Source organism: Lagopus leucura, unplaced genomic scaffold, assembly GCF_019238085.1.
Source record: "Lagopus leucura isolate 7727_CA_CO unplaced genomic scaffold, USGS_WTPT01 Super-Scaffold_100004, whole genome shotgun sequence".
Lineage (NCBI taxonomy): Eukaryota > Metazoa > Chordata > Aves > Galliformes > Phasianidae > Lagopus > Lagopus leucura.
Window position 1 is genome coordinate 40,733,094 of NW_024962264.1, and position 15,431 is coordinate 40,748,524.

Below are 15,431 nucleotides of genomic sequence, written 5' to 3' on the forward strand. Positions count from 1 at the left end.
TGAGCGGTGCATTGCAGCAGTGGGACCACGATGGTGGATCCACCTTGGCTGGTACAGGTTTTCACTAGTGCAGCATGCAGGTTCTTACCACTGGCAAAAATGCACTGCTAATGGTAGTGACTGTGCTTTTTAGCTGAAAATTTGCTCTATCAAATAGTGTTATTATGCTCCTTGTAACTGTTGTAGTTTCCATGGAAAAAATAGGAGGCATTACTTTCAGAGATACCTATGTATTTCAATATATTATAGAGATTACAGTGTTTCCTCACTTTTCATTTGAAGAAGGCCTACCTTAATCCTCCACATGCTATGTTACTTAATGTTAGTAGGGGAAATAATAGATGCTTAGGATTAGCCTTGCACTTATTAAACATTAGTGAAGATTTTCAAGAATCCATGCTTGAAAAGTGCAGTTACCTTTACCTTCAGTGAATCTTTCTCCTGTTCATGTAAAAGTTTAGAAATGAGAGGAGGTGAGAGGGAAGCAGCAGAGTGGGATGCTGTAAGAACAGAGTGAGAAGCTGGTGTGTTGGCAGAGTGAAATGGTAGATTTGAATGAAGGTGGAAAGGAGTATCAGACTCTTCTGATGTTTTCGTAGAAAGCAGAGCTGTCTTAAACAGTTAAAAAAGATGATAAATAATTATGCTATACAACCAGCTGTTATGGATTTAAAACACACAATAAGGAGTCATGTAACAAACATGGACAGTCAGAAATAGGATGCTAATTTTGATTATGTGTCAATCTACTACTATGGAAGAAAATTCTTCCCTCAAAAATTAAATTACTATTTGTGGCAGTGGATTTCACCTTTACTTTTACTGTTTTCTCTCATGTCATTGAAGTCAAGTAAGGGCAAAGGAAGTCTGCAAAATCTTTCTCATTAATTAGTTTTACATTTGGCCTAACACATTTCAAGAGTGAGACTGTTCAGGCAGTTGCTTTGGGTGGCTCATGCAAGCACGTAAAACAAATGCTCTGGAAAATAAGTGCTGGACAGAGAAATTTTGTTCTAAAACTGCTTGGAAATGACACAAACTGTGGCAACATCATAGCATTTAATGGCTAGCATGCATTGGAGATAGTTCATTGTTGTACTGTTCCGGAGACGAACCAGGGCAGGCTGTATGGGGAAGGATATGTTTAACGTAATCTGCCAAACGTAATCTGATCTGTTTCTAGTCACATTCTAGAAACAGTCTACTATAACTATATCGGCTGGTGAAGTGACACGTGAGGTACAAACACCTGAGTCTCCACAGGAGATGCATCCTTCCCTCTGAATAATGCTGACAGCATTTCTGGGGTCTTGTGCTCAGAAGGGTGGTACAGTGAGGAGAATGATTCCCTGGCTTTTTGTGAAAGATGAGAGAAGTCAACAATGAAAGAAGGGAGAGGAGAAGCAGGACTGAGATACCCTAGAACATAGTGTTGTCAGCACCTGCTTATGAGGAGGGACTATGCTTTAACTGACAATTTTTATTCAACACCATAGAATAAAACTGTGCCTGCACACAGTACAAAAACATAAATACAAGGAAAAGAAGAGAAAAATTATACTAAGTTACTTATCTGAACACAGAAGCCATGATTTTTGGAAATTAAAATACCTTATAGATACTCGGTGAGGTGCATCCTTCACAACATACTATGGAATCTCCTCTACTTCCTACAGGAAACACTAAATCGTCATGTATCAGGTCCTCCTCTATATAGAGTTTTATCAGTTCTTCTGTTGTGTCTTCTGATTCTCTGTAGAAATCTGATTCTTGAGGCTCTGACCGATCTCCTAGGTCAATTGACAGATCTGCTGTACAGATTTCATCTTCATTTTCAGCATTTGCATCTGGCATGGGAGAGATGGAACTACATTTATGTAGCAAAGGGATGTTGCAGGTAGAGAAAACATGTTCATCTTCTGTGGTAGTATCTGACAAGTCTCTAGGCATCTTGAGAGATGTACTTGGCTTTTCAGTTCTCAAGTCTTTATATTTTCTTAGTTCAGTATTGTTGCTTTCATGCTTATATGTTAAGTCATGAGATGAACTGGCTGAAGGTGAGATGGAGGCAGATACGAGAAAAGACTGAGGAAGAGCTGTAGTGGAGCTCAGAGAGATCTCTGTATTTGGAATAAAATCATTTCCCTTAACTTGATGAATGCTGCTATTTGGGGAGATGGCTAAAGATTGGGATGTTAATGCCAAAGAACTGAGTTCTTCTAAGTCACAAAGAAAACTGCCTGGAAATTGTGGAGGTGGTAAGATACGTAAGCTTGAAGGTGAAAAACCATCCGTCCTGGAAAATGAATCACTAGTGGCATCCTGGAGTGTCTTTTGATCATTGGGTGACCAAGAGGAGAAATGGTATCTGGGAGGTGGGGATAGTGCTTGGAAAGGCAACTTCAAAAAAATAAGAAAAACATGGGAATTTAAATCAATAAGCATGACAGAGAGCTGGGATATGAGTAGACTGGAAAGCCAAATGTCTGTGCCATCATCTGGATTAGGGGGTATCATTTCAGTGAGCACGGGTGTCTGAAATCATTAGTACATGAATCAGAACAGCAGAAAAGACATTTGAAAAATGAAACTGTATCAGGTTCTGGCCTCGGCTTAAATGTCAAACATCAAGACAAATCTGGATCATTACATTCATGAGGGTGACCTGCATTTGATCTGCTGAAGTTATGTTATTTATGGCTTTCTGTTAGTGAGCTTGTCGTAGGTTATTAAATCATACAATTAAAATTAATGTGATTTCCCCCTCACCCCCCCCCAAACCATTACTATTATTTTGAGCATAGGATTGTCAAAAAAATACTTCTCGTGCAATTAAGTTAAGCTCTAACATCTGAGGTGATTTCTAATTATCCTAATGTTAATATTTGTACTTCTCAGTACATGCTTAAGAAACATCTTAAATACATAGCATACTTTTATTAAGGCATAAGTATTTTTCGTTGAAAGTAACCCTATCAGTTTAAAATGACATCAACATTTGTGAAAGGTACACTCAATTCTAACTGAATGTAGGCAGCCAACAACAAAGCTTTAAAATAGTGACAGCACAGTATACAGCAGTATATTTTGAGTACCATTACATAATATTGATTGAAGTATCCTTCTGGTAAAAGAAACGTCCTTTTGTAAGAATGAGACTGGTGAGTCATACGTACACAGCATCAGTAGATATCCATTGCTTCAGTAAATACTGAAAATGCATTTTTATAACTATTAATCCTCAAAATTAAAATTGAATGAAAATGGTTTGACATCATTGTTAGAATTAGAAATGTTAATTTACTTACCTTTTACTGGAATTTTCTTGAGGCAGATAGCTTTATTTTAAAGTTAGACAAACCTTTGTTATAGAATCTTCTGTACCAAAGTATAGAGTCTCCAAACTGATAGTGTGGTCTGCTAAAACATTGCTGGAGTGTTACTAACAACACTCCATCTCTTTCCCTCATATTTACTCTTGGAAAAGGGCTTCAGACCTGTGGTTTAGAAGTCACATGGCCCAGGAGACATTGCCAGTTTTAGTTTCCTATGGCTATGGGATGCACTAAAGATACAGATGCTCTAGGCCAAGTTAATATAAATCAAAAGCAAGCTTTGTTCTCCTTATTTATTTTTATTGCCTAATGCCCCTCTCCTTCACTTGAGAACTAATCTATTACATAACATTAGTGGCAGAACAGATTTATAATCCAATGTGTCTGCAATATTTTCACTATTTAAAAACATAAACAGTGGTGAAAATGTACACCTGCTGTGATATGACAGAGTAAGAAAGATATGAGTTCATGTCATCCTTGCTTGCAAAGAGGAGGCAAATCTGGTCCATATAACCTCTCTGTATCAAACATAGGTGGACTACAGGAGAAGCATGTAGCATGTCTGGATGTTCTCCACCTGCTCTCTCAAGATGATCACAGCAGCTTTAGAAAAGGAGCCGCCACCAATAGCTCTGCAGCTCTCACGGGATGCAATTAAGGTATGTTGACTAAATGATTCATCTTCTATTCTAAATGGCTGTTACCTGATTTATTTCTTTAAAAATTTAAAAATTCTGTACAATATTCAATATAACTTTGAAATGGAGAGAGTGAATGAATACAGGAGGAACGTGAAGGCTCCCGAAGTCTAGGCTTTTCAACTTTCACAGAAGAATTTAAATAATTTACAAAGGTAAGAAATTACAGTCTAATTTTTAACATGCATATATTTTTATTTTTTTTTTTATCTGAACGTAAATACTCCAAAGCATCAGTTGTGCTCAGGAAGGGATCACTGACAAGATTATAAGGGTTAGACAAAAACCAGCTTCATTGCAGGAAATGCGCAGAAAATGGGGGAGAGGTGTCTCCAAATATAGACAGTTCTGCAGCATGCAGCACCTAAATTGCCTCATGCTCTTAAATGACCTTCTGCTTACTGTAATGAGAAAAGGCTGTAGCTCATGAATACCTCACTCTGAGGATACAGAACTGCATATTATTTCAGTTCAAAAGTTTTGTTGGAATGGAAGAGAAAGGAGCTGCTACTTCTCTGTGAACAAATACTATAAAACAACTACTATTGCTAAGCCATAAGCAGTATCATCAGAGACCACTGTTCCTATAACTGACTGTCCCAAAAGTTGTAAATAAATATGGAGCTTATCCCAAAGCCCAAAGCATCTAAATAAGCACCAGTATGCAAGTATGTGAGAGTAGAAAATGGGAAAACCATCTGAAATAGACAAATGGCAAGATAGATGCTTTATAAATTTCACAGAAAACATACTGCCCCATGGTGAAGAGATTGACAATGGTAAAGATTTGGAAAAGATTCCATCTTTAGCATTCAAAATCATTGATTGATAATGCATTAATACTAATCACAACTTGTATACAGAAGCTTTATTGATTCTATATCTGAAACGGATACTGTGAAATATTGAAAGTGAATGATAAAGTGGAATACAGGAATGTTTTTCGTAACATGATTTGTGGTAGTTATGAACTAGAAGGAAAATAATTCAGGAACTGTGACGTGTTTGGTGTGAAAAAATCACAGCTATGAAGGTCTGAATCCAAACACTGAAAATGTGCTGACATATTACTAACTACTGAATGATACAATGCTGTCACTGTTGTCATACCACTATAAAGAACTGCTCTTCAACCAACAGCTTCCTTGTAGAGTGTCATTGGCAAAAGGAGGAAGGTTACAGTATAGAATCGCTATCTGTTCTCTTTTACATTGAAAGGCATAGCTTTGCTCTTGGCAAGCTGTGTCCCCTTGTAAACTACCCTCTCATGCCCTTTGCATGCTTATGGGATTGCAGGCTTTTATGATGACAGATATGTCTTCACGTTGCATTATGAAGAATTTGCTAAACATATCCTTGATGCTCAAATTCTGTCCTAGACTCCACAGTGGTTTTTTTTTGTTTGTTTTTTTCCTGAGCAACTATTCTGGCAGAATGTAAAGCTTTCATTAAAATACTTCAGTGACAAGTTTGTAATGCACTTCTACAAATGCAGTATATATTTAAGAAAGAAAAGAGTGTACTGAATGCATAAATTATGTATTATCACATCAACAAAAAATTTACAAGTCCTTCTAAACCCACTCTAGGAGTGATATCAAAGAAGAACAATCCTTACCTTAGTTGAACTTAAATTGTGTATTCTGTCACTAGAATAACTTTGGGGTATAGGAGGATCAGGGTAGTCATCAGCACTTTTTGATGCATTCTTTTTGATAACTTCTACGTAGGAAACAGGGAAGATGCCTTGTCTGTTGGTTCCTGGTATTTTACCTTCATACCAGTTTTGATCAACCCGCTTAAGAAGTATGACTCTGTCTCCCTGGAATGCATTATAAAAATGTGTTATCAGCAGATGAGTAGTAACTTTTTTTTTAAATCACTGATCTTTTAATGCATAGAATTATTTCCCCGCAGTAGTGTTTCTGCCTTCACCTTTCTCCTGCCATTTATAATAACCATGTAAACAGTTACCATTCCAGCAAAAGGAGAATCGTTACAGACTGCTCTTGCTATTCAGCAGAATCTCTCTTTTGGTTGGAGGGCTAATACAAACTTTTCATAGGAGCACAACCTGTTTAAATTATTGGCCAGTCTACTAGCTAACACCTCAACTGTAATATGGAATAACCCTAGAATGGCTTGGGTTGGAAGAGACCCCAAGGATCATCGAATTCCAACCTCATTGCCAACATGCAGGGCCACCAACCTCCAGATCTGGTACTACAGCAGGTTGCCCAGAGCCCTATCCAACCTGCTCTTGAGCACCTCCAGGGATGAAGTGTCCACAACCCCTGACTGCATAAATTTAAATGCCCCATTTTCCCTAAGGGTAATAGAAGTTAAATAATTAAATCCATGCGTGTGCTTTATTATCAAGTAAAATTATAATAAATGAAAATGAAATGTTCAAAATTATTCCATGGGGAAAAAGAGAGAAATGCTTTTCCCACTGAGCATGCTGCACAAGCAGGTATCTATGTAAGAAGACAGATGGGCATAGGCTCACTTACTGTTTTTAGAGAGCCTAGAAACTGAAATGGAAAATAGCAACTTTTTATTCAAACATCTCTGTCTTAAGTTTTGAAACTTAATGAGCTCCTTCTTTTGTTTGATGTGATGTGCTTTTTACCCTGTCTTTTTAGAACAATCCTTCCCTATTAGTTTTTTGTTCTTAGGTTTCTGTAGTAGATTTGTGGAGTACCCTGAAGTTATCATTATTAAGATGGAAATGTAACTTTTAAAAACAAACCAAAATAGGGCTGACAAGGTAGTGACCACCACAATCAGCATGAAAGGGAATTAAAAAAAAAAAAAAATCAAACTGCCTCCCACCTCTAGTTCTGTTTCTATTCCTGATATTTTTTTTCTGGACCTCTTTAAAATGCACCAGTCTCAAACAAGTGGAAAAATACCCATTACCTTCAGTGATGCTAGATTAGGTGTTAATTCAGCATCAAAAAGCTGTATCCTTAGTTTTACACAAAAGGAGGAACACTGAATAACTTCTATGAACATTAACTCATTTAAAACAGAAAATAAATGAGGTAAAATTTTCCAGTGGGTAAAGAATATGTAATACTTATAACTAAGTGCATAATACCTCGAATAATAAAGTTCCTACAGCACGAGTATCTCAGTCAGACAAACCCCAGCAATTAAACACTTGTTTTGATCATGTAGAATAAAGGATCATCACCAACATGTATGTGTATAGACATAACAGGAATATGTCAGAAAGAGCAGACTATTACTAAGATGATAAATTTGCAAGAGCCAGTACTTTCACAGACATGTCTGAGCCTTTCTTCTGAATTTTGCTGTTTTCTATTTTCTGCATTTTTATTTCTCCAGTAGTAGAAGCCTCACCGTGATAATGAAGACAGTAACAATTCCTAAAAAGGTCAATGGATAATTAAAATGAAAAGCAGAAAACTGGGTTGCCAGTTTGAGGGTGTTTGCATATAGCAATTATATTTATATACACAAAATATTTAAGCTATTTGCAGGCAGCTGGGAAAGAATGCAAGCTAATGAGCTTATGTCAGCAGCTTTCTACCATTACACTGCTTTGTGCATGGCGAATTTTGTACCAAAGCACTAATTATGTATATATTAATTCAGTTTAGCAGTAGACATCATAATGTTATTTTGATAAAAAATAGTTGTAAGCTGTACCTTTCTAAGTGATAACTCCACATTTGTGTCTGCACTGAAATTATATTTGGCAATAGCTTCTCCAATCTCTCCAATCTGTGCAGGAGGAGGCGGCCTGGCAGGCTGTGCTTTTTCTGGAGGAGAAAGCTTCTATGGAGAAAAATACCAACAGATTTTAATCATTTGCATTTAGCTTGTGAATCTGTTACCCAAAGTAATTCAAGGAATTAAAACAAAGAACAAACCTCAACATAAGAAATTGGGAATATTCCAACTCTTCCATGGTGCTCACCTTCATACCAGTTTTGATCAATTTTCCTGAGGATATAGACAGTATCTCCTTTCTTAAAGGACAGCTCTCTGTAACAGATTCATTTAAATTGGGTGTTTATAACTTTACTTTTGAACTCCTCTACCTGCATAGCTCCTGCTGTTTCTAAGTTCAAAACTGAAACAAAATGTAGCAACTAAACATTTGGAGAAAAGATGTCATAGCTGTGGTACACTTACCAGTTGATTATACCCTACGAAACAGAACGATTCACATTTATGAACACTGGATTCTATTGGTAAGTCATATAGGCCTAACTTTTACCTCCAAGAAAGTATTTGTAGTTATTATCAGAGGGGACAGTATAGTGTCTGTAGGCAAGCATGATGACTTCAATGTCCCCTGTTTAGATGCAGGTGTTTTGACGGGTATCAGAGGCATACTTGGTGTTCTTGACAAATTGGTAGGGAAAGCTACTGAACACATTGCATGCTTCTGTGCCCAATTACTACCTTTCTGCAGCAGCATCGCTTAGAGTGCTTCTGTGTCAACTGTTTTTCTTTTGAGACCAAGATGATCAGAAGCATGATTATGTTCTCACCATTTCTGAGAATCAAGGCCTGTGATATGCTTAATGTTGGACACTGAAAAAGGGAATTATCAAAATCATCAAGAACATCTTCAGTACCTGGCCTGGGTGGTATTTGCTGTAGTGTCTTTTTTTCAGGCCCTAATCTGCTCTTCTGATAATTCAAGTTGTCAGTTTACACAGCTAATGCAATATTACTGACAATGTTGTACCGCATCTAAAGAACACTTGAACACCCTGGATCACAGGGTAACAGCAGTAATGAGGTATGATGTTCTCCTCTGGCTTCCTCAATCCTAGACCAGTGTTTTCTGATTTATATTATTTATTTATTTATTTATTTTTCCCCTGACAGACCACTACAGTTTATCTTGGTACGGGATATGTTACATCCTGCAGAAAATCTGTGGTAAGACAAGACGTATGAAAGATTCTGAAGCACTGTGCAGAATTCTGGTAAGAAAGCAATCTGTCTACAAGAGCACATTAAGCATGCTACTTTATGCAACCTAAATATGATTTGCAACAAAGACCATTCAGTGGGCAACCCTGAGGACTTGCTATAGGAAGGTGAAGATGCACAGCCACTCACATGTTCAAGTACGTACAATGGAAAATAGAATAATTTACAACATTTTAATTACAAAACTTCTTATACAGCATGCTAATGCAGAAGCTGTTGTGACAGCAGTTGGGGTCCTTTTCTTTCATGGCATTTGGCTGTAGAAATTGACTTTAACAGCAGGTATCTGTCAAGCTCTAGAAAGATTATCCTTGACTATGAATACTTAAAGGAACAAAAGTCTAGTACTTACTTAGAAGTTTGAGCTTTAAAGTCATATACAGCTCTAGCTGGCAGTTTCTGAAAAGTAGGCAAGATGATTAACACATTCAGGTAGTATTACTATATGGCAAACAATTTTTAGCTTTTAAAAAGGTGACCAAGATCTAATAAAAGAAGTGCATGTACTTGACAGCAGTTCTCACAGTGAGGCTCTTTTTGGGTAATTAAATATGCAACTTACTTTTCTGAGGTCGTTAGGTATTTGGGACAGCGTTTTAAAAATAGAACCAGCACCTACCTAAAGCACTGTCTTTAATAAAAAAAAAAAAGTCCCCAAAGTTATTAAAGGGATCCTGTCAAATTATGTTTTTTGATACTGATATAATACTCCATTACAGCTCTCCTTCATGTAGGATGGCCTAAATATAAAGCGTTTTTCTCTTCTCTGCTGTTATTAAAATTGATTTTGGAGGAGAGGGGATATTCTTTTTGTTAGGTTTTTGGGGTTTTTTTAGTCTTTACTGATTTTGCTTGTTTGTTTCTTTTTTTAGTACTGTAACTGATAAACCAAAGAATGAAAGAATGGAGATAGTATTAAAAGAACAGTGGGACTGACTGAAGGCAAAATCTACAAAACAGATTCAAAATATAGGTCTTTTGTCCTCTCATTGTTTTTTTTAAATTATAGCAGTCTTACACTACAAGCCATTCTTATATACCTAACGTCTTTTCATGTTGGAACTCAGAATTCTTTACATGCCCAATACACCTCCTGAAACTTTTTTTAACTGTTAATTTGTAATGAGCAATCTTTCCTTCCAGTACACTCGAGAGTACTGTACTCAGATTAATGGAAAATGTTAATCTGTTCTGTAATCTGTAGTCTACAGATATAAATAATTAATATAAAAATATAAATTAATACAAATATACGACTGAATAAAATCTCTGAAGCCTGCTTATAGAGTGCTTCAAGTTCTAGAACTTGAAAGTACACACACACACACACACAAAAAGAGTATATCACTCTCTTAAGCATATTTCAAGTGATAATTTGTGTTACTTTCTTTAGAGATTGTACATCTGCTTCCATTCCCTCTGCCAAAGCATTAAAATAAGCAATTGGCAGACAATGACGATCACTAGAGCTATTACAGAAATTAGGGATTGCTGTTAGAATAATGCTTTTTGTACAATACACCAACAGCAGTATTTTTTTCCTCTTTTAACACAAAAGTAATGATGGACTACAGATGTTAGGCTTGAAACTGTTGAGGCAGTTTCTTGCGTGGTTGAAAAATGTGATATTTCCACGTCCATTTAAATGTAAGTAGAAGATGCAGCTTATCTTATGTTGTTTGATATTCTTTTACTTTACATACCTGTCTCTTTAATGAAAAAGAAAGATTCTGTCCCACCTAAATACTGTGTTGAGTTGCACTTCCTTTTTTCTGTATCACTATGTTGTCTTATAACCAACAAAAATCTTGTCTCAGAAATGTTATTGATTTTTTTCCATATGGATATTGCTGCATTATTTATTTTTGTTTGCTACCTCTTTATCTGTAGCTCCTCTTCTGTCCCTTGGAGTACATTGTCCCACATCGGTGAAAGCAGAATAGTTTCCAGGAGTTTCCTGGTCTACTGAAAACAGAACATCATTATGTGAAACTGTGGTAAAATAAACACATTGAAATCTGGCATATTGCTTGGTATCTTTTAAAAGAATAAAGAGATAGTGACTCTATAATTTCACATTTAAAGCATGTTATGTTATGGTTAAAGTTGACCTTTAAAAAAACAAAGATACCAACTGTTAAGCCCAGTCTTTCCTCTGATCCACAGCAGAAGAATGTGTAACAGAGAGTGGGAAGAGCAAAATTATGCCTTACTGTATGAAGTGATGCACTCCTGCTGGACCAAATGGAAGACACGACGGGAGTACTGAGACTTTATCAGGTTGAGAAGCTTTTCTGAATGCCAGCAATATAATCACAATTACATGCACAAAACATGACTAAAGCATGCCTCAATGAGATAATAAGAAGAAATGATTTTTCTTCAATAGGCCAGCTTGTTAGTAGTTTTATTTCATAAAAAGATGGAATTATCATTACCAATCTCTGTGGCAGATTCTCTCTAAAGCATAGTTTTCCAATGTTTACTAGAGGATGGTACACTACAGGATGGCAATACCTTTTTTGTATTTTAATAAAAGAAAAATCTTGCACTTTCTACTGCTTGGTAAGTTTCCAGTGTGAATTAAAATGTAATGGAATTATTTCAGATCAGAGAATGAAATAAACTGTCCCTTGACTTCTGAGATTTGCTAGCAATTGCAGTTTCCTAACATCGGCTGCAGGAGGCTTCTGACTGATATTTGCCTCTCTTTGACTTCATTCACATGATCTGTTCTTACTAAGCTTATATATTTCTAAGTACAAGTGGAAAAATAGAATTAAGAACTTCTGCATTATGTTGCAGTTTTACAGAACAGAGACATCAATGGGCTGTTGGCCAAGCCAGGAGGACTTCAGGCTATTGATAAATACTGTGGGGGCAAAAATTATTTAACTGCATCACTTGGTTGTTGGTTGTTGGATGCAAGCGTGTCATCCCCAGCAAATTTATCATAGTTCCAATTGTGGACAGCTTTCTTTAAAGGTTTGATTATTGAGAATTTCTCTTCTGTGATAAGGTATTTCTGAAAACCTCATAGTTACATTAAGATTTTCTGAGAAGAATTAGTTTTACTGCCACAGAGATTGTAAACCATTTGAACAGTGAAAATGAAAACTTCCTAAAATAATTTACAGGTCTATTCACAAAAAGTAATATGAAGCAATGGAATTAGTGTATTTTCATGAAAAAAACAGGAACAACTCTCTATTACGGTGGCAGAATTAACAGCATTTTTATCAATTATACATTTTACTATATAGCTTTTAATGCTGATATTTTTGGTTTAAATATTCAAGGAAAAGCTCCCTGCGTATTATTTTCTGCTTGACCAGCATCTTAATGATGCATCCTGTCACATCCATTCACTTTCTGTAAGGTTTGTTTTGGTTTGGTTTTTTTGGACTTGCTTAAGTTATTAACACCACTATTATTTATAGCACTAATTATCTAATAGTTGAAATACACCACTTATCCACTTGTCCAGATTACTTCATTTTGTGAACAGACAACACGTTTTTCTAGTTTTGTGATGATGTAAAAATAACAGTCTTCCTGCATTAGTTTTGTGGAATGAATTGCTCTTATATACTACACAAATAAAAATGGAATGAGAAAGGGTGGGAAATACAGGGAATAAATCACAAGGATAGAGGAAGAAAGTGAATCCACCTTGGAAACACAGTGCACTATCATTTTCTTGGTTATTGTTGTTAGTTGTGTCCATGTCTTGGAGAGAGGCACTAAGAGGTAATCTTCCACAATCATTCTGGTAAAGTGGGCAATGAGTAGCACCATCTTGAGGCAGTGGATGAAAAGGCTGGTGCATGGGACTCTTTTTCAGAGCTGTAAGAGATGAATTCCTTTCTGGAATGTCTGGAAGCAGCTCAGTAATCAGTCTGTGTAATATACTATTGTCAGGCAAGCTTCCCCTTCTTTTTTCAGCTTTTATTTGGTCACAGATGTCTTTAAGTGCAGAATCTAGTGCTTCAAATACAGATGACTTGCGTTTTGTCTTTTCAGTTTGTTTTTTAGGGGCTGCACTTTTTTTCCTTCGGAAAGGCACTGGGCTGACTAGGAATGCTATCTTGGAGAGGCCAGATTCTGCCTCCTGTCTCCTTGAATCTTCAGCAGGTTCTTGTTTAGCCCTTTCATGTTTCAACATGGTGGTGAAGCGGGTGTAGGACGCTGGGCATCTCCCTTTGCAGGAGCTGATGAGATGCCTGTGATGGTGGTGGTGGTGGTGGTGGTGATGGCCCGATCCATAAAAGCTTTCAGATGATGTGAAGGAATAGTGATCAAAGTCACTTTCACTACAAAAGGATGACCCCTCTATCTGGATAAAGTCACTGAGGTCAGAAACCACTCCATCTTGATCACTGTCTGAGAAATCCATATGTGACCGCTGTGGCTCATCACTGGTCACTTCAATATGAATTGGCACCAGGGTTTTAGACTTGTAGCTCCGTTGTACCTGAGAGGGATGTCTGACTTCATTTTCTTCCTCCAGCAGAGACTCGATAGAAAATCGCCGCTGTGAACATAAACCATTTTTAGGAGGCTCTAGTGTAATGTTTGACAACATTTCATCACCTAGATTTGGCATTGATTTTGACTTCTGAATTAGTTTTTCAAATTCCGATATTCTGGTTGGCACCATATCTCTGGGCACCTCTTCCGTAGAAGATTCTCTCCAGCCCTGAAGGATACCTTTATGCTGTTCTTTTTCATACTGCAGTATTCTGGACTTCACAGAACAGATCACCTCAGAGTTCATCAAGTCCTTGCGATTGATACGATGCATCTTTTTGTACATTTTAAGGAAACCTGGGGCATCGTGCGCAGATCTGTGACGAACTCTTGCCCTACCACCACCACGGCCCTCAGGTGCATATGGGGATGCCCAGTTCATTGAGCAAACCTCTTTAGCATCCTCCTCACATAGAAGAGAGCCCATGCTTTCAGACTTGGCCTGTGCATCGGGAAAGCCATCCCGATCATCTGTTAAAAGATCATCACAGCTACGAGATTTTCTCTTTGGAGAAGTGGTTTCTTCTGTGCTGCTCCATACTTCTGCATTTTGTCGAGTCATTTGCCAGCCATTCTTGTAGCTGATTGCCCTCCTTGAATCGTTAGGAACAGCTAAATGTTGTCTGTAAGTGCTACAGTAATCTAATTCATTTGAGGTGTTGTGGTTGTGCACTGAATAACTGAGGAGGGATGGATATACTTTGCTAATATCCCCACCTTTATAATCCATAGAGCAGCATGATAAAAGAGAGACATTGCCAGAAATTAAAAGATTCAGAAAGTTGGAATTAATATCAGTAAGTATCAGAAAGACTAGAAAAGAGACAGCCATTAGTGCATCTGTTCTGTCAGCTTTGGACAGCACATACATTTCTACAGACCAGGACTGCAGAGCTAATAAACCATTTTCCAGCTTTAATAACGCACTTATGATAATTTGAACATTGAAAAAAATAAATCCAAATTCCTTAAGAATTGTGGTGATGTCCGCCTCCCAAACAAAAACAAAACAGTGTAAGAAAACAACTATCAATATTGATCATGAAGCAGGTTAAAAAAAAAAAAAAAAGATGAAGTCAAACCAAAAATCTAGACTCCAGAATTATAACTTTGAGATAAATTGAAGTGTTTTATCCCTAGAGCTAAGACCAACACTTTTTATGTTTAAATAGATCATTTTTTTTTTCCTGTGGTAATCAAATTAAATGATAAGTACAGAAAGTGTAAAAATTGGACAAAATTTGTATCTCTTAGTTAATTTAAATTTCTTATTAGTATATGCTGAGTTTAAGAAATTATTCCATTATACATTCTTAACTATGTTTCAAATACTGGCTTAACTATATTTCAAAAATGTGTATTCTGAAAGCTGTACAGAGTTTTTGATCTGATTAATGTTCAGACAGTTGACAGGTGGTGCAGTAAAAAGTAAATGCAGGTGAACTGAGTTCACCACCTTTTCACTGTCTGCCCTGGTGCACCAAATGGATGAGATTATTTTTTAAATTACTGATCTTAACAGTGGTTTTAAAATAAATCTGTTCTATCACTTCATTCTTAGTATTTCTCACTGTTTTTCTTTGATACAAGGATGGGTATTGTAGTAGATAGTACTCTGTATATTACATCCATCATATATTTTGCTGGAAACCTTTTGTCTTGCTAATAAAAACACCTAAAACTCCCAAACTAAACCGCCTAATTCCAGTGTCTCTTTTCTGGAGAGACATGGAGAACAGCAGTGAGACCATAAGTTACTTGGAAAAAAAACAAACAAAAAACAAAAAATCTAGATTGTATATTGTGTAGTGAGTACTTCAAGGATTCTGGATGTGGCTCTGGGCAGCCTGGTCTAGCGGTTGATAACACTGCACATAGCAGGGGG

General features: G+C 36.8%; 2 protein-coding genes across 50 annotated transcripts in view; one reads left to right on the forward strand and one right to left on the reverse strand.

Annotated features, from left to right (window-relative positions):
- Positions 1-15,186, forward strand: part of CUNH4orf47 (chromosome unknown C4orf47 homolog) — a 94,255-nt gene extending 79,069 nt beyond the window's left edge. For 5 of the 9 annotated variants that reach the window (XM_042871319.1, XM_042871323.1, XM_042871329.1 and 2 more), the window contains 4 exons: positions 3,872-3,997; positions 8,909-9,009; positions 11,183-11,296; positions 13,040-15,186. The gene's annotated coding sequence lies outside the window, so the exon portion shown is untranslated. Of the gene's footprint in view, positions 1-3,871; positions 3,998-8,908; positions 9,010-9,888; positions 9,913-11,182; positions 11,297-13,039 lie in introns of those variants that run through there. The other 4 variants (XM_042871322.1, XM_042871320.1, XM_042871325.1 and 1 more) reach the window with 4 other exon arrangements.
- The window catches only part of SORBS2 (sorbin and SH3 domain containing 2), a 142,740-nt gene that overhangs the window by 11,496 nt on the left and 115,813 nt on the right, over positions 1-15,431 (reverse strand). For 29 of the 41 annotated variants that reach the window (XM_042871276.1, XM_042871273.1, XM_042871274.1 and 26 more), the window contains 7 exons: positions 10,893-10,981; positions 9,369-9,415; positions 7,939-8,053; positions 7,715-7,843; positions 5,655-5,858; positions 1,612-2,400; positions 424-612 (listed from right to left, as the gene is read on the reverse strand). In XM_042871276.1, the coding sequence (XP_042727210.1) occupies positions 424-612; positions 1,612-2,400; positions 5,655-5,858; positions 7,715-7,843; positions 7,939-8,053; positions 9,369-9,415; positions 10,893-10,981 (1,562 nt within the window). Of the gene's footprint in view, positions 1-423; positions 613-1,611; positions 2,401-5,654; positions 5,859-7,714; positions 7,844-7,938; positions 8,054-9,368; positions 9,416-10,892; positions 10,982-12,688; positions 14,264-15,431 lie in introns of all 41 variants that reach the window. The other 12 variants (XM_042871298.1, XM_042871310.1, XM_042871306.1 and 9 more) reach the window with 5 other exon arrangements.